At 36.9% G+C, this 27,054-nt stretch overlaps 2 protein-coding genes across 5 annotated transcripts; both read right to left on the bottom strand.

Moving 5' to 3' along the window:
- Positions 1-336: 336 nt before the first annotated feature.
- Positions 337-2,352, bottom strand: LOC131323126 (transcription factor bHLH147-like). Of its 2 annotated transcripts, none has more exons than XM_058354764.1 (2): positions 2,165-2,352; positions 337-1,436 (listed from the first exon to the last, which is right to left on the bottom strand). In XM_058354764.1, the coding sequence occupies exon 2, from the start codon at positions 1,380-1,382 to the stop codon at positions 753-755; it is 630 nt and encodes a 209-aa protein (XP_058210747.1). In that variant the 5' UTR covers positions 1,383-1,436; positions 2,165-2,352; the 3' UTR covers positions 337-752. The 2 variants fall into 2 exon arrangements, with proteins under 2 accessions (XP_058210747.1, XP_058210748.1); XM_058354765.1 differs by having other exon boundaries at positions 337-1,392; positions 2,165-2,340.
- Positions 2,353-7,377: 5,025 nt separating this feature from the next.
- Positions 7,378-14,027, bottom strand: LOC131323519 (uncharacterized). 3 transcript variants are annotated; one of them, XM_058355356.1, is made up of 4 exons: positions 13,869-14,027; positions 13,659-13,769; positions 12,298-12,768; positions 7,378-7,653 (listed from the first exon to the last, which is right to left on the bottom strand). In XM_058355356.1, the coding sequence occupies exons 1-3, from the start codon at positions 13,959-13,961 to the stop codon at positions 12,310-12,312; spliced, it is 663 nt and encodes a 220-aa protein (XP_058211339.1). In that variant the 5' UTR covers positions 13,962-14,027; the 3' UTR covers positions 7,378-7,653; positions 12,298-12,309. The 3 variants fall into 3 exon arrangements, with proteins under 3 accessions (XP_058211339.1, XP_058211340.1, XP_058211341.1); XM_058355357.1 differs by lacking the exon at positions 7,378-7,653 and adding an exon at positions 7,667-9,707 and having other exon boundaries at positions 13,869-14,024; XM_058355358.1 differs by lacking the exon at positions 7,378-7,653 and adding an exon at positions 10,897-11,687 and having other exon boundaries at positions 13,869-14,024.
- Between the last annotated feature and the right edge of the window lie 13,027 nt (positions 14,028-27,054).

The following is a 27,054-nucleotide window of genomic DNA, read 5'->3' as shown; positions in this document are numbered from 1 at the left end:
GTGATTCAAAACAAGGGGAATCCCATATTAACCCTCAACATTCCATACTGTTTCATTAACCCTCAGGTACGATTCCCCTCAACATTCCACACTGTTTCATTAACCCTCAAGTACAAACCAAAGCCGACCAAATAAAAGACACTGATTTTGGAGCTCCAAAAATGTCCGCAGGCGCTCCAGTGCATAGTGGAACGCCTGCGTACAAAAGTGGAGCGTGAAAATCAATTTCCCAAATAAATTAGAGACTTTTGGGGTAATTTCATCAGACTGAACAAGCTTTGGAATTCAATTACTGATAAGTGTATGAGAATGAAGTTGTAGAGATCTCTGCGCACATAAGAAAAATAAGGAATTTCTCTTTACAATTTAAGGTAAATAATTCTTGAACTTACCTCTTCCCTCTTAACATATCTCTCAACAAATTCTCGATCCAATGAAGGAAGAGGGGAGAAAAAAAAGGATTCTTTACGTCTCACCCACGTTATTCAAAATGGTTTTATCTTCCATAGGATATGAAACTACCATTTAAAAATGAACCCAAAGAGAAAACAAGACAGATGGTATTTAACAGAGAATTCTTCATAGAGAGGGGAAAAAATGAAAAATTAAAAGAAGAGCTACCCACTGCACGAGCCTCCCGCTAATCTGAAGCAATATCGAATGTAGGCCGTCTTAACCCGCAAGAGGAGCATTTTGTTTTGACCATTCAAGCCTGTGACCACCAGGTCAGGTCAGGTCATATTGGGACAACCTTACCGTTGTTGACTCTCAGCCGAGCTGCTAGAAGAGCCAGCTCCAGATAGCAGCTCGGCCAGCTCAGCGAGAGCGCTCATGGCTCTAACCTGCATCTCCAAGGCAGCAATATAATCCGTTGCTTCTTCCAAAATCACCGGTAACGCCTCTTTCCGGCAACCGGGAACCAACCGGCCGAGAACCTTAACCTTCCTCTGCACAGCCGGTAAGTTCTTGGCCTTCAACCTCAAGACACTAACTTTCGGCTTCTTCTCCAACCGGCTATTACCAGTCACCCTCACTCTCTGCCTTTTACTCTTCAAGAACTTAACCTTGAGCCGGTTCTTCAATATGGCCCGGCTCCACCGGGTTCTCCCCTTGGCAGTCACGGCCAGCACTCGGTCCGCGGCCTCGCGAACGGCCCGGCCACGTCGCGGGGCAGAGGGGGGAGACCCGAGCCGGACCTGGCGGAGGGCCGTCAGGAGTCTTGAAGAGTACACTTGCTGTTGGGCCTCGGATTTCCATTGGTTGGGGTTTTGTTGAGGTTCGGTTGTGGTGGTGGTCAGGGCTTTCTTCTTCTTTCTACGCTTTGATGATTCGCGCGATCTGTCTGTGGTCGTCATAGGATTCGAAATCAGAGTCGACGCCATCGAAAAATTCCTGTTTGGTTCGGATCGGATAAGGTATATATTGTATCTATAAACCTGTGGATTCAATCACGTGGATATGTTATTCCAATTTAGGAGAAAACAGAGAGATTCAAAGCAGAACAAGATGATTTCTATTGTATTTGATTAGAGAGATGAATCACCTTATTCTGCTTTGAATACACCTCGATTCATCAGAAAAAAATGATCTCTATTGAATTTGATTAGAAAGATGAGTTGAGGTGTATTTTTTTTCCCCCTAAATTTCGAAATCCTAGTCTGCATGCTCATTAGTATTCCGCAAATTTTTTTGTGAATTAATGATTCATCTCAATATAAAGCTAATTAAATTTCCCTGAACAAAGAAAATAAGTTTGAAAAATGCAGTTTTATCGTCTTTTCTGAATTTTTAAAACCTGTTTTCGATTCATTCGTCGAGACGACGATTATTTCTAAAAAAGTTGACGCCAAACTAACGAAAAAGTTTCACTAAGCATACAAAAAACCAATTATCTTCTGTAAGACTAAAAATAATTTAGGAGAAACTCCCCCCCAAGTGAAATCAAAGCAGAACAAGGTAGTTTCTATCGAACTTGATTAGAAAGACGAATAAAATGAAACCACGGACAAAATCAACGAAGCCATAGCATCGTAGGAGTGGAAAAGGTGGAGATTTTTGGAAAAGTTTTGAGCTTTTATACTAATCAGAAGATTAAGATCAGATAATCTCCGAGAATTGAAGCAAATAAGAATCGAAATGATTGAATCTTCGTAGAGATCGTTACCTCCTGGAGGAACAAACGGAATGATAGTTCGAAAACAGCTTGTCGGTCTGGTTCCGATGAGGTATAAACTTCGATAAATCGATGTAGAACTGTCTCTGTGGATGTATACGGAGAGAGAGAGAGAGAGAGAGAGAGAGAGAGAGAGTCTGGGTTTGTTTGGTGCGGAATCGAAGGGGTGGAGAAGTGGGGGGGTGGTATTTAAGGCTTTAATAAAGGGAAATGGATCATGACGGAGCACGCGAACGTTTCCCTTCGAGGGTAAATTACACTGACGGACCCTGAAATTTGTAGTGAGGACTATGGGTGCAAACTGCAAACGAACCAAGCAAAACCAAGTTTTTATTTTTATTTTTTTATTATTGGTGAAAGAAAATTTTATTAATTTTCAAAAAAGTACAAAGATTAAAAAGAACAATGGCAATCAAAGCCTACCCAAAATCCGGGCGTTGGCAAAAGGCCAACAAAAACAACCAATTGAGCCAAGCCCAAACCCTAAACTAGCCCCAAAAAAAAAAAAAAAAAGCCATCCCCTGAACTACTGCCTTGTCGAAAAGACGTAACTAAGCTACCACCGGAGCAAAACCGAGTTGATCCAAGCTTGCAATGTTTGAACTCAGCTGATTTGCTAAACGAATCTGAAACTCAAGTCCGAGCTCGAGCTCTCAAGCCAAGCTGGGTTTATTTATTGCGCAAACCTCTATAAATGAGTCCAGCCTATTCAATCGAACCAATTTTTTTTTGAATTGAGCTGAGTTTTAAAGTGTTGAGCTCGGCTCCTTTACTACATGCCCGTAGAACTCGGGCTCAAACTCGGTTCGATTATTGAACAAATCAGCCGAGATGAGCCCTTAACGAACTTCTCGTGCTCGGTTCGTTTGCAACCTTAAATTGAGGTGTAACTCCCAATTTTCTGGGAGGAGTTCAACTCTTTGCCTTGAACCAAATCAGTATTATCAGTTACAATCCATGTGTATAAATTTTATATCTTCAGATTGCAGTATTTATTACTTTTCCTGGATGTTTTGAAAATAGAATGGGAAAAAGAAGGGCTGTAATTGGAATGGTAAAAATCGAGCTCAAGATTCTCTGTTATAAAGAACCAATATTCATCTCCAATGATAAAAACTCGATAAGCTTTCAAGTCAAATTTGAACAAACTGCTGCTTAGTTCAAGGCTTCAAGCTACTCAAGAGCCTCAATTATAGCTTTTTTGATATCGGCTTGCCCATTTAATAAATCAAGCTTATACATATTTTCAAAACACGATTATATGGCCAGTCACTGCAATTTTAAGAGTTGCTCCTCAACAAAACAATCTTTAAAAAGTGGTTTTCTATCTCTAACCCATGTGCATTCACTATCAAGAGTTTGAGAAATGATGCTCTTATTTTGCTTTCTAAAATAATAAAATGAAATTCGAATCTTTCTGCTTAATTTATTTTGAGGATAGTTCTGAATTCACCAATTACTAATTAGCAGACAACGTCAGCTGTTACGACACTGATTAAGCTCCTGAAGATGTGGTAGCACCATCATAATGCCTTGCTTGCTAAGATAGTTGGCATCTTATTGAGATACTTGGCTTGATTTACTTCCTTTAAGGTATCTGGTTTAATCAACTTTAAGAAAAATGATCTCACCTCTTGCATGACAATCCTCGATCGAACCGTTAAAAATCCAAACTGATGGGTTCTAATTTGGCTTTAAATGATACCCACACCAAAACTCAAACCGTAACTATACCCAAAACATAACAACAATTCAGGGTTGCTTGAGTTTTATGGTCTAATCTTCAATGTCAATACTCGCACAATGCATTGAGTTTGGTTGAGTTATTAGAAGTTTGGTTATTGTGTTTAGTGTGAGAAATTTGGGGTTGCTTGAGTTTTATGATCTAAAATCTTCAATGTCAATACAGGATCACTGAGATTTTATTACCAAAATGAAACTCGATGATTTCGGCGACAATTTTGGTAATAAATTTCAGTTTTACTTTTGATTTTACCAACACTCAGATCAAACCGAACCAAACTATTGCAATCTCTATTACCAAACATTCGATGATCAAAGATTCCCTCAGACAAACACAAATACAAATCAAACTAGAAAAAACAACTCTAAGCATGATGACAAAGGAATTTGCATCAATTTCCAACGTAAAAAAAAAAAGAAAAAAGAAGAATTTGTATCCAAAAGCAACTCTAAACCACAAGATAAAGATAGCATAAAATTGCTCCCATCATCCCAGAATGTACCGACATTTTCATCAAATTGGTGCATATAATTTAGCTCTTTCCCTAGTTTTTGCTCATCAAAATCCAACCCCAACCACAAAAGGGAGGAAAAACATCAAAAAAACTAAATATACTAAAAAAGAGAAATGACGTGGATGAGTTTAAGTGGCTAACTTGGAGGTGTTGGCATCCACTAAAGGACTGTAGTTATGGGGCCCACACAAATATTAGGAGTATTATTTTGGGGAATTTGCATTTGGAGCAAATAATACTCAACTCATGGAGAGGTTTTTACGAAATTACATAAATATGAAACGGAAAAAAAAATCCCCATACATGAAACGGACCAATTGAAATTCTCCATACATGAAACGGAGAAAAAAAATTCTCAAAACATGGAGTCGATTTTTAGTCGAATATGAGTTTGAACCTAAGTTGTTCCTTCTATGGACCTAAGTTACCCCTACTATGAACTTAAATTGCACCTTATTTTTTCTAAAAAAAGCAGCCAGTGAAGCAAATTAGTAACTAGTAATATAACTTTTTCACATTTTCAAGTAAAACTAAACAAGAATTTCAAGTAGCAATTCCTAAAATTTAAAAGTAAAAGTATAAAGTGAATGTTAGAAATATACACCTTATTTTCTCTATCCTTTTTCTTTCTAAAAGATTACTCAAAAGACACTAATCTCAAAATACTTTAAAAATCCAAATCTACAAATAACCCAGATCCAAAATTTCTTAGAAAATAATGGAAATGGTAACGAGATTGAAAAAATGCTTAATAAATTGAACACCCAAGATATTCATAGAAGATGCAACTTAGATCCATAGAAGGGGTAACTTAAGAAACCCAAATTCGACTACAACCGACTCTATGTATGGGGATTTTTTTTTTTCCTCCGTTTCATGTATGGGAAATTTTTTTTCTTCCGTTCCATATTTATGCAATTCCAAAAAAACTTCTCCATGAGTTGGATATTATTTGCCCCAACTCCCACTGAAGTGCAAATTTCCCATTCGTTTTGATTCCGTGCAATGATTATTTGGCGGGGTGATCACCTATCATGTTCAAAAGAAATGATAAAACAAAATGGAATGCATGTGGGTTGTTCCTCTGGCACTTCTATCTTCTGCTTTGTTTTGTTTCTTGATTTTTGAAATCCACTTTTGGAATTTTTCTGCTCACTTATGCTCCATATTTTCAGCAATGGGTCCCCTTTTTTCCCCTTGGACAAGGAAATGTCTAAAAACACACATTGCAAACACAATTTCGGACACAACTGTGTCCGCGCCATTGAATGTATACGTATCCACGTGCATCAAACGGCTCTGCATGCAGCTCTGTTTGAAGCTGTGGTCGTATCATTGCTCAACAAGGAAAAGGTAAATTTGTAGCATGACTAATCCATCCATTCTCATCAAATATAAGTAACACAATTTAAACATCATAAGGTATCAAAATCTTGCTTTACTGCCAGATAAGAGGCATGTGTGTGTGGAGTTCATTGGTTTATAGAGAAAAAAGAAACAGAGATTTGGGGATTGACAGCCTGAACATTGTTGATTGTTTAAAAAGAAGAGAAATTGTCTTAGGGCATAAGTTATACTTCTAGGAGTCATGAACCTAATCCACATCCTCCCCAAAATCATGGTACCATGTGTTTGTGTCTATAAACTATACATGAATGATGAATTACACTGAGAAACATCAAAGAATTTTTATAAAGTACGAACACTACCAGGAATTATGATCTGCCAGAACTGTTGCCCCCTACTATGAGACACCTTTGAACAGTGATGACCACCACACACACTCTCACACACACAGAGAGAGAGAGAGAGAGAGCACATGGGCTCAGTTGTAGGCACATGGATCCTTAATGTGGGCATTGTACAACTGTATTAATCAAACTACCTTATTCCTAATCCCCCCTTCAAGTGTCCTAAACCATTGTTATGAGAATCCTGCCTAACAAAACCAATTCAATGTACGGGATTTCCTCTAGTCAATTGATGAGGTTTTAAAATGGTTTGTAGCTTGACTTCATTACCCAGAAATGTTGTCTGCTTCTTAATGATCAACTCTTGCACTCACATTTCTATAGACATGACCTCAAGTAGTATACTGTTTGGACACGGAATAAAACAAGGCAACTACTTTGATCATTTAACCAGACAGCGTAATCCAAACAGAGGTCAAAGGGCTGCTAAATAGAAGCATTCAATGCCATTCGGAATTTCTGGATTCAAGGAAATCGTAAGTGTTCCCATTCATCTAGTTCAAAGAATACGGTTTAGGTGGTACGAATTTGACAGTTAAGCCAAACAGGGTGTTCGGACTGTTGTATGAAGGTAAAAACAATGATGAAGGTCCCAAAGACTTTTATTTTGTTGTTTCAAGGACGTTCATTTTGTGAAATTCAAAAACCAGATTAAATTTATACACAAGTTGGATTCGGATATTGTTTAGCACTAACTATTTTGAGGTGTCATGTATTTCATCTTTAAGTTTATACTCAGTAAGAGCCTTTTAAGAAGGGACAGGGTTAAACGCCAACATGTTGGGTTTTGAACAGAAAAAATTGTATTTTAGAGTAAGGTTTTAGTTATTTGAGAGCGAGGCCATATTGAGAGGTCTAGCCCTCTCCCACATTTTGTGTCACTATTTCGCAGGTCGGAACCATCTTGTTATTGCGTAACAGGAAAATTATCCGAGTGACTAACCTAAATGTCTTGGATCAACTATATTAGAGCTCCATTTCACACCTTACCCAGCCATAAATTATAGATTATAGTAAAAGTGAACTCTTTTACTTCACTCATATCACACCAACCCAATGTTGTACTTAATTTAAGCTATATCTGCCCAGAAAAGAAGCCCTTTTGTTAGGTAAAAGTCGGTGGTTAAATCCTACTAGGCCAGTTCTTTAACCTTTTTTACAGCATGTGACCCACAACCACCATTGACCACATAACGAAGAAAGCAAAATGAGCATATCATTTCCCATGTGTTTTAAAGGTGGCATTTGGTGGAACCGGGAAAGATGTACTGCTTGCACCAACACTGTTCAGACTTTAAATTCGTGTTTGATAACGGATACGTGCAGGAGTTTACGGAGAGAGGAGAAAAAAAGTAAGACGATAACAACTTGAACAAGCGAATTAATTTTCTTGGTTTACCTAGTAGTTTCTTTCTCTCGGATCTATCTTGTGACAAATTCATCATCCAAGCACAGCATAAATGGGAAAAACCTGAGAAGGAAATGGTCAGCATGCAAAAGTTTGTATTAGAACTTTGAATCGCCTTAATCCGTCAAGGGCATAATTGGAAGAGAAACGTCAGGGACATTATTAGCTGGTGAATAAATAAATCTAATCTAAAGCACTGTGATTGGCCAAGGGCCAAAGGAAAGGATCAAACATCAGCCAACTGTACCAGATTTTCACAGCTAAGCATTCCATATTCCATTATAGGTGCATTAATACTAGACATCATCCAAGTTCAAGCACATTAAACATCTTGATTAAGAAGGTAAGTTTCTGGCTTTGGAATACCATGCTTTTCAAATTTAGGTAAACACATGCCACAAATAAGTAAATTCCATACCCAGAGCAAATTGTTGAGGGAAGCATCAGATAGAATTAACACATGCCACAAAAAAGTCCGTCACGGACAAACAATTTAAACATCTCTAAATCTAGTGGATTACAGCCAAATCATGGCTTTTAAGTACAGTTGGATGGAGGCTTTGTGGATTCCAGCAAATCATCATCTTTAAGCACACTCTCGAAAAACCCAAAAAAAAGAAGAAGAGATTTGTCAGAAGATTTACAAGCGATTAACTTATGACTTTGATTTCTAGCTACTTAGTGACCCCATTAATGATCTTTTAGGCTGTCAAATTAGGTTCTTACCTGCTCCCTCTAATAACCACTTTCCTAAGTAAGAGTTTTATATGGCTTTCCTTCAGTTCCAATCATCTATTCAAATTCCTCCTTATCCTTTTCCTAACAACTTCCATGAAAGAACCTATCTGACCTTTGTTTGGTCTGCTTTCTTTATATTTAAATGGACAATTAGTGAATTATGAAGGAGCTAACCAGTGGATAAGACATATTTAAGCTGTTCAAGGCATGTGGATACTACACCAGTGAAAGCAACCCACTTCATATTTTCTTGCTCATTGCACATGGTGTAGATTAATAAGTCCTCCTTTCTTTGATGAAGAATCACCTTTTGACTGCCTAACTTTGACTATATTTACTTATACTATAACCGACTTGTTAATCGGTACTTATGTAATTAAAGACACCCCTCAATGATAGTTAAACTCTTGTGTTTTATTAATCATCACCCGTGACTTAACTAGTATATAGGATTTGTCAAATTGCTTAGGTTATTGACTCTTGGTTTTGAAGAACAACTTCACACTAAAATCTCTTCTAGAAAAAGATTGCTGTTTACCTATCTCTACCAAATCTGCTATCTCAACGTGTCATACATTCGGGAAGGCCAAATTAGGTAATTTGATATTTTGATTGCACTGTCATGTCTTTCATCTCCACAGAAGTATTTACCATGTCTTCCGAGTTCTGCACAAAAAAAGGGCTCGAACCGGGAGAATTCCCACCCTAAATTAAATTGTGTGTCAAATTTTCCGACTTTCAAATACACATCAAATGGTTTAGTTTGCACCTACTCCTCGTTGGTTATTCTGGATCCTAAGCCCTTCACCAGTTATGCTGTGTTTGGACGAGTTTTTAGAAATTTTTTGGAGTTATGAGTGGAGAGAGAAATAGAATAATGATTGGAAGTGGGGGTAATGAGTGGAAAGAGATAGAGAGAGAAATGAGAATAATGATTGGAGATAGAGGTAATGAGTGGAGAGTAATGATTGGAAGTAGAGGTAATGAGTATTTTTTTAGTTGAATTTTTTTTCCAAAAACCAAACCGAACATAGGTTTCATGTTTAATCACTTATGAAAAGTTTCATGTTTAATCACTTATGAATCCGATACAGCTGATATTTGACCCTGTGATCCGTCCACCGACAGATAAAAGAGGAACATACGGAGCAGATAACAATCAAGTAAAACAGTTTAACGTACCAGACAGACAATATCAATCAATCTATCCCCAAACATAGGTTGGTCACAAATTTAGTGTGAAATTGTAAATTGAGTAATCTACTTATCTTTGAGCATTCAAGAAAGATCAGCAAGGTAAAACTACTTAATTGTGGTAGTTCACATGATACATCATTGCATACCAAGAGTCCTGCTTAAATATCCTATCCTGTTTTCACCTGAAATGATTTTGTCATGGGTCCTTCAGATAAACACCAATATATATAGTTGTACTGAAACGAAGTTGAACTAGTTAGTTACAACCTTTTTTGGATGGTATGCATGCGGCATGAAAAAATGAGATTATCTGCCTCTGCAGTTGTTACAGACAGAATCTATTAACAAAAGATGACTTGTGACAGGAGGACAAGGGAAGTTCTCAACAACACATGGGAGGATGTTGTGATGTTGCTATCCGTAGTGGACACCCACCAACTGGTTGGTACAAATGAAAGTTTGGGAAGGGTGGGCTGGACTACCAATTCATGTGCATCCTAGTCCAGCTTTACAGTTTCAAAAATATCCTATTCAAGCAAGCCCAAGGGTTTAATGAAGGGAAAAGTTCAACTCGACAAAACCCCAGGATAAGGCAGAAGGAATTGAGTTTCGATTGATTGCATGAGTTGGGAAAGAATGTTTTTCTTCCAAAACAATGAGTTTTCAATTTGACTGTGTAACCAAGAATCTCTGATTTAGCGTGCATATTTTTCCTGCTAACTTCGTTTAAAGCAGGTTTGCACTAGGTAATTTTGGCAAATGGTTCGTCACTTCAAACAATGAAAAACAAAGATAACATGATTCTTTCCAACTCATGTTTGTGCTCCAACACCATGTTATCAAACTTACAAAAACGTAAAAAGCAATGGAGCAATGCTGCAAAGGCGCAGGGGCAGAACTGTGATTCGATATTACTGATAATGACGCACAGTGGGAGACTGGGAGTAGAAGGTGACAGAAGCATGATGAAGCAGCTTTACATAAAGTACGCAAACCTGAAGATCCTCAAATGAAATGTTTGTAGCCTAAGAGGAGGAACCTCTCTTATGTAAGATCACGAATTTTCAGAAAAAGAATTACTGAGAACATTGTACAACTGCAGAACAGTTTGGGAGGACAATAAGCACGAAAAGCCACAAGTATAGCCATTCAGTGAAGGGAATTAAGGATTTCATATTCGTGTAGTGAAGAGAAATTGCATCAAAATTGCCTTGTCATAGAAATTGCATAGACAATATGCATTATACACCAATTTAGGAAAGGGAAACTACTGCAGGTAAAACGAGTCTTGCATTTTCCTTGGGCATATAAACAACTCAAACAAGGAAGACCATAACATTTTGTTCATGTGTGGCACATTGTATTTTGTTGATTGAGTAGTATTAAAACTATTGAAGCTTTCGATACTGTGTAAGTGGACCACGCAAATAGAGGACCAAAAACAAGGTCAACTCCTAAAATAGAGATCAGAGACCATGATAATCACCACCAAAACTATACCATTGCTGAAGGAGTATAAAAACATTTTTTAGTGATGCCAAGGAGCTCAGCAGTTCTCTTAGGAAATCAGGGCTTTAGTTCAGCCCCCTGCTGGACCTTCAAAAGAGTTTTAACGATCTAAGCCACCTTATTGTAGTTACGTCCTTTATGAGGCCATTAAACTTGCCTCAGTTTAATGATCAACTCCAACTCATGGTCAGGGCAAATGGGTTTATAATGGCAGGGCTAGGATAACCTCCTGGTTCAATTAATATATGGTGTTAGTGCTCAATGTTCAACTGGTCACTTATTAGGCCTCTAACTTCATCCCCACGTCCTATTCGCTCAATCATTTCTTGATAGGCAAGAAATAATGTGCTCTATGCTAGACTAATCGTACCCAGCTTCTGTCACTTGTGGGAGTCAGAACATTGTGTTGCAACATCCCATATGATTTCTGGCAGATAACATTCTGTGTTAATCAAAATTTTCACTTGATCTTAGCAAGATTACTCACATATGCCTGTAGCTTAATAACATAACCAATAGACTAAATGAAATAAACTCGTAGTTTAAAGCAGAGTTATGACTCGTTACTGGTGCGAGGGAGAAGATTCATTACAAGGAAGTCATGCTCAATGGAGCAGGTGTAACAAAGAGGAAAGGGGCTGATCAAGCTGAGCCTGTGGAACCAAGTGTTTTGTTTTAGTAATTGTTATTACAAAGTACAAACTCTGAGACTCTGAAGCTTCCCACAAAATTAAAGTCAATAAACTTGAAGCTCTTTTTTATACTAGGAGAGAAAAAGACAGGTTGAGGTGATTGTTCTCAATTTAGACATCAGATGAGCTTCTTTCTTAGTAAAGAAATGAATTGCATAATTTACGGACAGGAAATAGAGTTGACCCTCAACTTGTTTTTTAGACACCCTAAATATTTTTTGTATGCCTTGTATGTGTCTCTATATTGCTGCCAAGATTGAAATCGTAGTTGATTTGTTGCTTGAATAGTCATCTTATTTTTCAAATTAGTACTTGTTTTTAGAAAGACAAAAAATGAAAAGCAAATATTCAGATATTCATCGAGCAAAACATTTTCCTTACCATATATTCACAGTGTTCAAACCAGCAGAATCAGTTGCATTGGGGTACTATATGTGTATCTAATCACCAAAAAAACTGTAAATTTTACAATATAGAGGCTAACTTGTTGAGAGAAATCCCATTACAAGTAGTGTACCAGAACTTTATAAGAGGACAAAATGATTTGAAGCAGAGACAAAAAAGGCCTTACCATTTGAGGGATTCATGTCGGTAGAGGTTCACTGAAGGAACTCCGTCCCCCACAACTTCTGAAGAGAAATATCACAGAAACAAGAAGGATCCACAACACAACACACACGAACACAACGCGCCTTTTCATCGTAACTAATTCAGCAAATTGATCTTTCTCTTCGTGTAAACCATCATACTCCTCAATCACTGTCTTGATCAAAGCATCCAAAAGCTTCCGAGAGCTGACATCAATGTCGGTTGAATTCATAAGTTTTGTTCGAGCTAGCTTGAGATGATTTACAACCATGTCTGCCTCCACGGGAACGATATCATCATTGCCTTTTGATTCGGCAAATCCGGAATGGAAGACTGAGAAACTGTTTGGTTCATCTTCTTCTCCAGTGACAGTAGACATCATGGGAGAGAGATCATACAGAGCAACTGTCTCTAGTGAAGGTGAAATAACTGGACTAGGTGACAAGATTGAGCTCTGAAACATAAAAAACGTTCACAATTTACTAACAAAACAAGAAGCCTATGGTTTAACTTTGAACAATATTTGGGTAACGTATCCAAAATAATTCGTAACTAGTACCACATATTTTCTTTAAGTAGCCAAAGTAATTCGTTACTTGTTTGTTCATGCCGTACAAGAAATTAAACCATGGAAAATGCATAACATGTGAACCATTAGATTCATAGGGTAACCATAAGTATGCATAACTTCATTTTTCTACAATACACACCTCTTCGTACTTCTACCAAAAAATGGGTAACATGAACAAAAATAAAGTTTGTAAACGGTAAAATAAAGCAAAATTATGCAACATATACTAATAAAATACATAATATTGCTATGGTTGCAATTCGGATTTGGGGCTACAAACAAGCAGAGCCGAGCTATGAACTGTTGGAGCTTGCCTTGTTTGAAACTAGTATAGCTCGAGCTATACCCGAGGTCTTTGTTCTCACTTCATCTACTAAATGAGCCAAGTCGCTAGAAACAAACCGAGCGACAACTTACTCGAGCCTGGCTCATTTACTTAATGAGGTTAAAACTCGAGCTTGACTTATTCAACAAAAAGTCAAGCCGAGCAAGTAAAAAGCCAAGCGCCGAGCTGCTTGTGAACAGCTCGGCTAAATCGTCTGCAGCCCTATTTGCTATGTTACAAACCAGGTACGCGGTAACTTCCACCCAGAAAACATTGCTTATCAATTAATCAGAAGTTGAAAATGCAACAACTATAAAATGCTCAGCAACACGAGCTATGCATTAAAGGTTCTAAACCCTAAACCTCGGAAATCACGACTAGAGAACGCAAACAATTTAATCAAACAGTTGGCGTGACGTTCAATCGCAAATCGAAAAGCTGAATTCACCTCCGCCGATTGAACGAGTAGATGATCGTCCGAAGCCTCCGAGGTAGAAGAGAGCTCGGCGACGTCGTCTGAGACCGATGAAAACGCAGGATCCAAGCATTTTTTGCTAATCTGCAACAGCTTTGAAACTTAAAACATCTCTATACGTCTGCCGAGAGAGATTTAAGCACAAGTACGCAGAGAAAAAAGATATAGGAGGATCGATTGTACCTGCTGTGTCTTCTTGGTGAAGCCGGCAATGGATTTGGACCTGCGATTTGCGTGAGGATGTTGATCGTTCTTCGGATTTTGAAGCTCTTTCATCTCTCTCTCTCTCTCTCTCTCTCTCTCTCTCTCTCCAGGTGCAAAGATTTCAAATTTGCGAAAGGCAACTACAGAAGGGATTTTCCAAAAGTGCGCGCGTATAAGAAGTCTTTGAAGGGTACGACGGAAAACGTTAACGACGTGAAAGAGGAATACGGGCTAAAAATAGAAAACTAAATTGCGCTGGGTCTCATTTTCGGGTAGGTAATTTTACTTTTGAACCGGTTCTTAGGCTCAAATTCAAAACCCGGAGTGGATTTAGGGAGGGATTGTTCAGTGACCCAGGCCCCTCCATGCGGGTGATCGTGTCGTATCGAGTCAAAAAAAGATTAAGGTGAGGTGATCGTGTTGTATTGTCGTACTCATAAGAATAGTAATGAAATCTGAGTGTCGAATTCACAGAGATAGATTAGCTAAATTGCTATATATAATTTCGATTGATTCATAGATCTTGACCATTGAGCCAACCCCTCATATTTAGTTGAATATGATTTTATTTTTAAATCTCAAAAAGATTTACCTATGTGTGACATACTCATACTCATATTCGATTTTCATGAGGTAATAAACCAATATACATACATACATAAATACGTGGAGGGCCAACCTCAATTTTTCATGAGGTAATAAACTAATATATATACATACATACATGAAGGGCCAACCATTAAGTACAGCTAATCATTAAATATCTAGAAGCATTCCTTGAGTAATTCTATGAGTCACGAGCTCACTATTTATGCCTAATGTAGCTACTGAATATGATTGTATTTATTTATGCCTAATGTGCCACCCGATATTGTTGAACCCTAACATGGAAACATAATCAGGATTTACTACTTTAATTAAGAAAAGTCTCTCTAGTAATCCTTCAACTATCAATGCTAATCATCATTACTTATTAGAGCATCTCTAATGCACCCTCCATTTCTCTATTTCTCCATTTGAGAGGATCATTTTTGGAGAAAATACCATTCCAATCCATCATCTATTTTCTGCTCCATTTGAGAGGTTAAAGTTTGGTACTCCAAATATGGAGGATGGAGAAAAAAATGGAGGATGTCCTCCATTTCACTATTCACCCTCACTAAATCTCATTTTATTCATCAAATTAGTTTTGATACACTAATCTTTTATAAAATTGGTACCAATCAAAAGATATGTACAATATCTTCAAAATAAGACCCATATTGAGTATTTTTTTAATGAAATTAGAAAAATGAAAATTTGAGTTTTGGAGGGAAAGTGGGGAAGTTTAAGATTTGGGATGAGTTTTTAAAGAAATAGAAGTAGAAATAGAGTATTGGGTTGGAGTTAGATTTCCTCCAAAATCACTTTTACAATAAAAAAATATTATTTTGATACTCTCAAATGAAGAAATGAAGGCAAAAATGGAATATTGGATTGGAGATGCTCTTAATTTGGTGGTGACAATCATCTCTGCACAGATTGTTCTAACACGTTGTCCATCCCACCTCAATGCGCACGCTTTTTTCTTCTTAGTGCTTCTTATATTTTATCGTAACCTCTCAAAATTCAAAGTTGAAAAACACAGTGATAATTGGCCCCGTTCCAGAAACATTCTTAAAAAATAAGCAGCTTATTTTACATTTTCAAACTAAAAAATAATGTAAATGAAAAATAAATTTTTAATTTTTTTTTTGCATCATATAAAAGATCTCAATGAGATCTTTCAAATAAGATCCATAGTGCATATTTTTAGATTTCAATAAACCCCTCATTTTTTAGCTTGAAATTGCCTTCTTAAAAAATAAAGGCTTTTTTTGAGTTCTGGAATGGGGCAAATGACCTCTTGCACGTTCCCAACTGAAAGGTCAATGAGTTAAATCATGTCAAGCATTTCTCCTCTATAGGAGACTTGGGTGTTCGGACAAATAAGTCAAAATGACTTATTTTTTGTTCTTATTTAAATTTTTTTCGTATCACTTGGCTTATTATCATTTTTTTGGAAATTATTGCATCTTCACGACAAAAGGAATCTAAAAAGTAAAAAATTTTGACCGAAATCTAATTTTTTTTGAATAAAGACGAAAGTAAATCAATAAGCCAATTTTTTCGTCTTTATTCAAAAAAAATTGGATTTCGGTTAAAATTTTTTACTTTTTAGATTCCTCTTATCGTGAGGATGCAATAATCCCCAAAAAAATGACAATAAACCAAGTGATACGAAAAAAATTTGAATAAGGACAAAAAATAAGCCACTGTGACTTATTTGTCCGAATGGGCAGTGGCTTATTTTTTATTCTTATTCAATTTTTTTTCGTATCACTTGGCTTATCATTAATTTTTTTGGAGATTATTGCATCTCATGACAAGAGGAATCTAAAAAGTAAAAAATTTTGATCGAAATCTATTTTTTTAATAAAGACGAAAAAATTAGCTTATTGGTTTATTTTTTATCTTTATTCAAAAAAATTAGGTTTTAATCAAAATTTTTTACTTTTTAAATTCTTCTCGTCGTGACGAAATAATAATTCCCAAAAACATCAGTGGTAAATCCTAGGCCTGTAGCCCTAATTTTCACTCACTGTACTTCTTTTTTTATTACTCTCTCTTTCCTTCTTACCACACTAGTGTTTTAGGAAACAAATTCAAATAAGCTTATACTACTATTTGAAGGTTTCAAAGTTTCTAATTTTCAGGCGCGATTTAGTAGTCATGAAGATCTTGCTACTAGTTGTCGTAGCATTCGTGTTCATCTTGGGAGCTTTGGAAGCAAATGGAGAGAGGGTTACTTTGGAGGAGTACCGTCAGCAGCCAGGCGATGCAAATCTTGGGCGAAAAGCGAACGTCGGTGCAAATTATCAAAAGGATAGTCTTACAACAGGAAACAAAGGCGTCGCCAAGAGTGGTGAAAGTAAAACTAGCACGCAAGGCAATCGTGGTACGGATGGCTTCTTCGACGACCGTGATCCGTCCGATTCAAGTACCCACCACTATTGCGTTAAAGAGAACCCATGCCCAAGGGTCAAGGGCTAAGCGCTAGCTTGCTCTTTGGTGAAAATCGATCATCATGTGTGGATAAAGGTGTGGTTATATATATATATATATATATATATATATAGTAGTAATAAGTTTGCCAAAAAAGAGTGGTTATATATAGTAGTATTCGAGTTTCATATATGCATGAATTAATTAAGCTGAAGTGTCCGATGTATGTGTGGTTTGTTTAGTCTGTGGGTTGATGAATAATAGCCATGTTGGCCAACTAGGTCATGTGTTTATAGCTTTGTTGCAAAAATAAAACCATGGCTTAGGTTTGCTTTTGTTGTGTGATCTTGTTATATATCTTTTTTTTTGGTCGGTGAAGAAAATTCTCATTCCGAGTACAGAGATCTAGAGAGAGAGAGAGAGAGAGAGAGTCAACGTTCATAAATTTTTAAGGATTTATTCATAAATTTTTGATCCTCCAAATATGGAAGATGGATTGGATTGAATAATTCCTCCAAAATGGAGGAATTGAGGGAGATTGGAAGATATAGAGTATTCATTAGAGAAGATGTGTTTGCTTGTGTTTTTAGGCATTTATTCTTAAGATAGAAAAATTCATATGGGGTTGCACATTTTGTTGTTTTTAGTCAATTTTTAAAAACTTCTTAACAAGCAAAACAACTCACTTGGGGTCCAAAAGAATGCAACCAAACGCAAAGCGTGATAATATTAATCAACTAGTCTAAAAGAAACACATGAAACCATAAATATCTGCATGCCAACTAGTTAACGTTCCTATCGTGACGGAAGCTGGTTGCATCGTTGTGGCTTGGACATACATGCATACTCGTCGATCGGGTGCTTCGTGTGTTAGGAATGTTCAAAAAGTTAATCGCATACTCCACTCCTCGTGGTGCTCTTCCGTCAATTCTTTTAAGTTAATTTCAACCTTACGACCATACTCCCCCGAAATGTTATGGCGCAACACGACATGGTATCAGGCGGTATATACAGAACGGAGAGATCCGAACGCTTAGGTGGTTTTGTCCTTGGGTCAAAACTCAGAACCTGAAAAGGAAGAACAAATCATTAATTTAGTCTTGATAACTGATGATCGAATGCCGCCCCATTTTTACTTATAAAAAAAAAACTGATGATTTTTTTTTTTTGATCAGCTAAAAAAAAAGAAAAAGAAAAAAGAACTGATGATCGAATTAATATTGGAGTATAACGTTACAGAAGACTAAGTACTCATTTTTTTTCACCTACGTTCTTAGAAGATGGTGTTCCAAGGAGAAATTGAATCTCACTTTCTAGTTTTTGCATTATTAAAACACAGTATTAATTACTCTTAAATTGAACGTGATATATAATATTATGGTTCAAATCTTTTTGTTTCATATTACAGCTCTCTCCTTCTATTTCCTTCCTAATTGGAGTATCACAAAAGAGAGTAAATTAAAAAGGAACGAAAACATCCAACAACAAATTAGTGTGGAATTGTTAAATGAACCAAACGGCCAATTGCGCCCGACTCAAGTTTTGAAATCCGTTCGAGAATATTATGTTACATGAACAGATCAAACTTGAGTCCATTTATAATTAAATCCATCAAATTTTGAAATCAAATTAGAACAACTTATTACTCGGCTCAACACTACTAGCTTGTGTATATAGCCCAACTATAGACTAATAATTTGCATGCGATAAACCAAAGTACATATCGGAGTGTCTGCCATTAATTACCAGCAGTTTAAGTACATCTCATCAATAAGTAGAATCAATTACTTCTACAGTACAAAATTGTTTCATCTCATGACCAAGTATATAAAATTCCATGAGTCATGAGCTCACTATATATATGTCTAGTGTAGCTAGCTAGTGAAGACGACTGTATTCAAAATATCTTGGCTGTGCCACCCATTATTGAACCCTAACATGGATCGGAATTAATTATTCCTTCAATTAAGAAAAGTCATCTCTAATAATCCTTAATTCAATTATCAATGCTAATCATCATTACTCCTCCTTTGGTGGCGACGACACTCATCTCGAACGTTCTAACACATTGTACGTCCCTTCCCAATGAGCGCTTTTTTCGCCAATCAAAAAAAAAAAATTTGAGCGCATTTTTCTTCTAGTGCTTCTAAGTTTATCGTAACCTCTCAAAATTCAAAGGTGGAAATACAACAACAATGATCACTCTTGCATGACCTCAGCTGAGACGTTAATGGTCAAATCTAGTGAAAAGTTGTTTAACTGGTGTTTCTTCTATATAGAATTTTTTTGTCTTATTGTGTATTAATTTCTTCTCCATAGTATTTATGAGACCATTTCTTAATTAGGCTATTGTCCATATATTGGACTTAATTTTGTTAATGTGGACTCTACCATAATTAATGTAGCCTTCCATTATAATTTGCATGATATATATGAATGAAATTCTTCTACTGCTTGACATACAAAATAATACATACTCCTATATGCATGATCCTTTTTTGTTTGCATGATCCTTTGTTACTATACAGAAAGTAATACAGTAACAAAAACTCACCTATATATATATATATATATATATATATATATATATATATATATATATATATATATATATCACCACACTTAGAATCCTTTTGCTGAAGTAATTAAGAACATCAGTACGTACTGGTAACTCCTGCAGCCCTAATTTTCGCTCACTTGTGATTCTTTTCTATTTTTCTCTCTCCTTATTAATCAGCTCTGTAGTTGTCATAGGAGAAACAATTAAATTAGCGTACACTAACTCCAAATTATAAACTTTCCATTTTTTCAGGGCTATTTACAGCGATTGAATGATGAAGATCTTGCTATTAATTGTCGTAGCATTTGTGTTCATGGTGGGAGCATCAGAAGCGAATGGAGAGACGGTTACTTTGGTTAACCATCGGCTGCTAAGCGATGCAAATCTCGGGCGAAAGGACAACGTATAGGTGTGAACGCTCAAAAGGTTAGTCTTATAAATGGAAAAAAAGGTGCCTTCGAGAGTGGTGAGAGTAAAACTAGCACAGAAGGCATTTTTTGATGATCGTTCGCCCGGTGGCTTAGGTAAAAATACCCACCACTATTACAAAGACGCAGAAGATGCACCGCAACGGCACTAGCTAGCTCTTTTGGTGAAAATGGATCATATGTGGAAAATGATGTGGTTGTAGCAATAAGGTTGTACTGTGTACGTTAATTTGCCAAAAAGTGTGTGACTCTATGTAGTAGAATTTGAGTTTCATACATGAAATAAGAGGAAGTGTACTCAGTTGTGTGGTTTGTTTAGTCTGCGCGGTGGATGAATATATGTAAGCCATGTTGGCCAAGTAGGTCATCCCTGTAATAAAAATGTTTCAAAAATAAGACCATGGCTTAGGTTTGCTTTTCTTGTATTGATCGTCTGTTTCGTATCCTTTACGTACATGGAGTAATTATTCAATGATTATGAAGAACCACGGCGTGGTACTCTAATTTCTCCTAAACTACACATACACATCGTTTTACAAGAATTGAGGCATTAGGCACCATGTTGCGCTTGCGGTGCCTCAAGAATACCCAATAGAGTTACCGTTGACATGAAAGTCACATGCGATGCAAGCAAATGAGCAATTGCATATGGAATGAAACAATGGTTCACTATTCTAGTAGTGGAAGAGAGGGCGCAGAGAGAGAACAAAATCTCTAAATGGATAATTGAAGGTTGAAGAAAGTAAGCCTTACATGCAGGGGTGTCCGATTCAATAAGTGGGTGAGAGACACAAGTCACCCTGGGACTGATAAAAACAACATTATTTTCCAAAATACATGTATTTTTTCGGGATACGTATTAAGTGTGTTGATGGATGATTAGTTTTTTTAACAAATATGTACTTTTACTATAATACGTACTAATTATAACACATGTAGTTTTTGAATATTAACTATGCGGGGGGTGATTAGCTAATGAAAATGGGTATTTTTTTTGGGTACAATTAATGAATAATTAATCGTGGAACACGTGTGCTTATTTTGATACTAAGGAGTATATGTATTTTGACGACGGCCGTGATTCGTCCGGTTCAAGTACCCACTATTGCGTTAAAGAGGACCCATGCCCAAGGGGCAAGGGCTAAGAGCTAGCTTGATATTCGGTGAAAATCGATCATCATGTGTGGATAAAGGTGTGGTTATATATAGTACTCCCTCCGTCTCGGTTTGTTTGTCTTCTTTTTGATTTTTTGAAAGTATTTGACCTTTTAAAGAATTAATTATATTTTTCAATTCGTAATGTTTTTAATATGCAATATAGATCTTGTTTGATAAATTTCAATTAGTTTTATTATACAAAATATTTAAAATCATAAAAAAATTATAAAATGTAAGATATACGTATATTTTTTAAAGACACGAATTTCAACAATTGGACAAACAAATTGGGACGGAGGAAGTAGTAATAAGTTTGACAAAAAAGAGTGGTTATATATAGTAGTATTCGAGTTTCATATGTGCATGAATTAATTAGTATGTGTGGTTTGTTTAGTCCGTGGGTTCATGAATGTAAGCCATGTTGGCCAACTGGGTCATGTATTGAGACCCCATAAAAAATGGCGAGAGAGAGAGAGAGTGAAAGAGAGAGAGTGCAAGGTAAGGAACGAGATGAAGGTGGGTGGATTCCTGTAATCAAGAAACATAGGGCTCGAGCTACCAATGGCAATAGGACTCAGGAAACCTATACACTGTTTGTTGACGACATCCCTGAGGACAAAGACTTACAATGGCTACAACGAACTTTCAATAAGTTCGGAGTAGTGAAGGATGCGTTTATTCCATGGAAGAGAAGCAAGCGTACAGGTAATAGGTTCGGCTTTGTCAGATTTGTCTGTCGTGTTTCTGCTACCATGGCAGTTTCTCGGTTGAATGGGCTATGGGTGGAGGACAAGAAGCTATTTGTCAAAGAGGCTTGCTTTGGTCGGATTGAGAAGTTGAAGGAACCTAGGACCCATGAAAGAAGTGAGAGGGACTATCGGTACAGAGACAGACACCACCAACAGATTAATCCAAGAAAGATTGAGAAGAGTGGTCCATCTGGACAAGTATGGCATAGCAGGGCTCTTGGCAATTGGCATGTCATTTGCCCAATGGTAAATGGGGAGTCATCCAAACAACCAAGCCCCAATGTCTCGCTTCAGATTACTCCTACTGGGAATGGATGGCTTTACCGGAGTGCGGTGGCAGTTATGCTAAGAGTGGTCCCATTGATGACTTTGAGGGCAAGTTTTGAGATGGAAACGGGCAAGTCTGCCCAGTTCAGAGCCTTGGGGGGGCGATCCGTCTTAGTGACATTCCAAAACCAAGAAGAGAGGGATGAATTTGTTAAAGGTCCGTGGATGAAAAGGTGGTTTAAGGTGGTGAAACCATGGAGTGGAGAATCAGCCAGCTATGAACGTTTTGTCTGGCTGGGCTGTCAAGGGATCCCACTCAATGCTTGGGATAATACTACTTTTCAATGAATTGGTGAAATATGAGGCCATTTCATTTCAGTGCATGAGGAAACATTAAGAAGTCTTTATTTTGCTCAGGGGAAAATTTTACTAGCCACGGAGGAGATATGAGTAGTGGGTCCAACTGGTGGTACAAGGAGTGAAATATGATGTTTTGGTGAAGGAGATTTCTTCTTTTATCAATCCTGATGAAGTCGAAATTCCAAAGCTGGTGACTCATGATGCTTAAAGACCAGCAGCGAAATTTCAGGAGAGGGTTGGTAATGGCTCCGGTGCAAAAGGGGTAGAGGAAGCCGCTAATGACGTGGATGTACCTCCCAATTAACGGGCTGGCCAATGAGAAAGGCGGGGTAGGTGCGGGTGCAGAGGTCTGTGCCTCCTGACTCTGCTCTTGCGCATGGGAAGGAGAAAACATATGCCAGGGTTGGTGGCCCAAAGTCTTTGGCTGCAGGTGAGCATTTATTGTTTGACGAAAGGGATATACAGTCCACTAAGGCTCCGTTCCAGAATATCTTTTTAAAAAATAAGTACTTATTTTACATTTTTAAACTTAAATATAATTTAAATGAAAAATAATTTTTTAATTTTTTTTGCACCGTATTAAAGATCTCATCGAGATCTTTCAAACAAGATCTATATTGCATATTTTTAAATTTCATTAAGCCCTTTATTTTTGAGCTTGAAATTGCCTTTTTAAAAAATAAGTACTTATTATCCGTTCTGGGACGGGGCCTAAAGATAGTTACGTTACCTTTTTACATTACATTTTATGTGGAATTTATTTTGAGTTTCAAAAAAAATCTAAAAAAATATCGATAAATTTTAAAATATTATTTTATGGGGTCCTATAAAAAATTAGCTCCAATGAATCGTAAGTACTACTTTTGGATTCATAGGGGTGAAATTGCTTAATTGCGCAGTTTTGGCATTACGAATCTAGAAATAATACTTATCAATATCCGTTAAAGTTAATTTTTTACAAAGCCATATAAAATAATATTTTAAAATTTATGAATTTTTTTTTGAATTTTTTTGAAACCTGAAATGAGCTCCATATAAAATGTAGTGTAACTATGTAGTGTATGTAGCATCTCTCTATACAGTCACCTTCAAAGGATTTCGAATCCAATAAGTCTAGGTATACTACATTCAACCACTACACCATCCATTACATATTTTATAGGGCTCATCTTGGGTCCCAAAAAAATATTTATAAATTTTAAAATAATATATTATGGGGCCCTGTAAAAAATTAGCTCCAACAAATATCGGTAAGTATTATTTCTTGATTCGTAGGGGCGAAACTGTGCAGTTAAACAGTTTCGTCCCTACAAATCAAGAAATAATACTTACCGATATTCTTTGAAGCTGATTTTTACAAGGCCCCATAAAAATATTATTCTAAAATTTATGGACATTTTTCTGTATTTTTTTGAAAGCCGGGGTAAGCCTCATAAAAAATGTAGTGGATAGTGTAGTGGATGGATGGTAGTGTATGTAACATCTCTCTTTCGAATCCTTGGTGGAGGAGTCAGTGGTTCAAGATTCTGTTTTAGGCCTCTTGGCCCACCTGGAGGTATTAGCTCCCAATAAAGCCCAAGCGAAACCTCAAGCCCAAGTTCAAGTTCGGTTTCGAATGTATGGAGGGACATTTGTTCAATGGGAAATTCTGATTAGGCCCATTGGTTTTTCTCTTCGAGAGGGCTTCAAGGTGCATGTAAACTCAGGTCAAGATACATTATTCTGGAAACATTCTTGGCTGGGTACTCCTATGCTTAGAGAGGAATTTTCAAGGCTATATCGACGGTCCACTCAACAGGATACGGTTCTGAGTGATATATGTGTAGGAAGGGGCAGTGATTACTGGAACTTGCAGTTCAGAGGAACGCTACGTGTCCGAGAGAATCAGCAGTACGTGGAATTAAAACAAAGGCTGAACGGTGTGACATTGGAACCTTCAAAACAAGACTCCTTACAGTGGATTTGGACAGCAGATAAAACTTTTTCTGTGAAATCGGTTTATAGGCAGTGGGAATCCCAGACACAGTCACAAAATACTCTATTGGGTTCGTTGTGGAGGAACTTGAGCTCCCCTAAAGTGGAAATTTTCTCATGGATGGCTGTTCAGGATAGAGTTGCAACAAGGTCGGTACTTCTCGATAGAAATGTAATCTCCGAGATTCAATTGGCAATGTGTCCCTTGTGTGCTCTATATGTGGAAACTCCTCAACATCTACTCCTTCACTGTCGATTTGCATGGGCAGGATTGTCAAGAATTTTGGATTGGTGGAATCTCCAGTGAGCATGTCCATCCTCAATAGCAAAGTTAGCACTTTGGTGGTTTGGAAATTGGTTTCGTAACTTGGAGAAACATTTATGGGAAGTCTATTTTTTTGCAATACTTTGGTCCATCTGGCTAATGAGAAATGACTATATCTTCAACGGAGCAACAACCCAGGCTTCGGAAGTGGCGGATTTAGTCAAAACTAGAGTAGCCATGTGGATGAAAGCTAGGTTTGACATTAAAGTTTATACGGTGGAGGATTTCAAAGGTTATTTGGATGGAATTCGAAAAGTGAAGGTGTAGAGCGAGTATGTGAGGTGTTTTATCCAACTTTGGTCGGATAGATCTTTTGTACATTTGATTCCCTTATCGATGTACCATTTCCAGTTTAATAAAAAGTTTCGTTTTGCCAAGCAAAAAAAAAAAAAACTAGGTAATGTGTTTATAGCTTTGTTGCAAAAATAAAACCATGGCTTAGGTTTGCTTTTGTTGTGTGATCTTGTTATATATCTTTTTTTTTGGTTTGTCGGTGAAGAAAAACTTCATTCATAATAAATCCTAACTAAGAGTGTCCAAGTTTAGAGAGAGAAGGTCTAGTGTGTATACACATAGAGAGAGAGAGAGAGAGAGAGAGAGAGAGGATCTTCCTTGTTATATAATCCTTTACAAGGAGTAATTATTCAACGATTTTGGAGAACTTCGACGTGGTGCTCTATTTCCTCAGTACAATCACAAGTTCATGTAGTTGTGAATTGAGACACAACGTTGGGGTGCCACGGGACTACCCGTTATGTTTTCCCTTGACAAGGGAGTCATGTGCAAACAATGGGATATATATGACGTCCCAAAACAATGAAAAATTATTATTTGATGGGTTATGGATGATATTCTGAGTAGGCTTTTTTCTATCTCAACTAATGTTAGAATCTGCTACTAATGGACCTGATCAGAATGAGAAAGGGATTTTTGCTGATATAATGCTGAATTTTCTCGTGGTGAAGCCTGAGATGTGATGGGGCTGTTGTTCGTGGTGTGTACCATTATCTCTTTTCAACTCCCAACTGCATGTGAGGAGGGCTAAGAGATAGCTGGGTCTTGCCGTTCTGAACTTGCATGTTTTATCTCTTTTCAACTCTCCCAACTCTGAGGAGGGCTAAGAGATAGCTGGGTCATTGCAGTTCTGAACTAGTTTTTTGGTCCAACTGTTGATGCTCATATTGCTTTTGGTCATGGCTGAATAATGAGCTGATCTACTTCTACAGCATTTGATGATGTATGCTGTAAACTAGTTTGGTGGGATTTCATGATATAATGGGATTGCTTCTGCGGCATTTGGTGCTGTTGGAAATGTGCTGGATGATCGAGATGAGCTTTACCAAATTCTTATGAAAGATCCTTCTGCTAAGTTCATTCTAATGAGACTGATGGTTTAGTCTCTCTGTTGGAAAACATTCAATTTCTATTGAATGTAATCTTCTTTTCTATTTCTTGTTTTCCCTCGTGCCTATACAGTACATCTCTCTCATTGGTCTGTATTAGGTATTTTCTCGATGTACCTTTTGTTGAGTTTTTTATAAAATCATTACAAGAAAAATTGCACTGGGTGACGAATGAAAATCGTCACAAATTATATGTTTTTCGTCACAAATAATATAAGTGATGAAAAAAATTTGTCAACTAAAGATTGTTGAGGATTCCTACCTGGTGACGAAATCTATTTTTCGTCACCTATAGTGCCTTTCCGTGACGAAAAATTTCGTACGACAAAAAATTTCGTCACAAATTATTCCCTTTGGCTCGTCAAAGGTGACCCATCAATGACGAAATTTTTCGTCACAAAAGACATTCTTATATGTGAAAAAAATTTCACTTTCTTGCTCCTACTGGGTTTCGAACCCAAGTCTCCTAGGTTTTGCACGCAAGTTTTAATCAACTACACCACACATACTTTTCAACATATGTTTGAAATATCCAATATATAACACATACATTTAACATTAAAATATATTTTGAACGGCATTTTGAACCATTAAATATTAAAATTAGCAATTTTGATAAACATTAAAGTCGTAGCTCTTTATGTTATTGTTCAAACCCAATTTAAATTATCTCAATCGGAGTTCTGAGTAAAAAGTTATGCCCAAAATATATTTGGTGACAAAGCGTAATTCATAAATTTCGTTATCAAAGGATAAATTTTTCGTCACTGAAAATGTAAAAAGAAGACGAAAATATTTTTCGTCGCCAAATTGGTTCATTTGGCGACAAAATCTTTTTTTCGTCACCAAATAGTTATCTTTGGCGACAAAAAATAATTTTGTCTCCTTTTTTACTCTTTTAGAGACGAAAATTTTAT

The sequence above is a fragment of the Rhododendron vialii genome, chromosome 4a (genome assembly GCF_030253575.1).
Source record: "Rhododendron vialii isolate Sample 1 chromosome 4a, ASM3025357v1".
NCBI classification, from domain to species: domain Eukaryota; kingdom Viridiplantae; phylum Streptophyta; class Magnoliopsida; order Ericales; family Ericaceae; genus Rhododendron; species Rhododendron vialii.
Note: the sequence above shows the minus strand (reverse complement) of the source record. Positions and strands in the feature narration are given on the sequence as shown.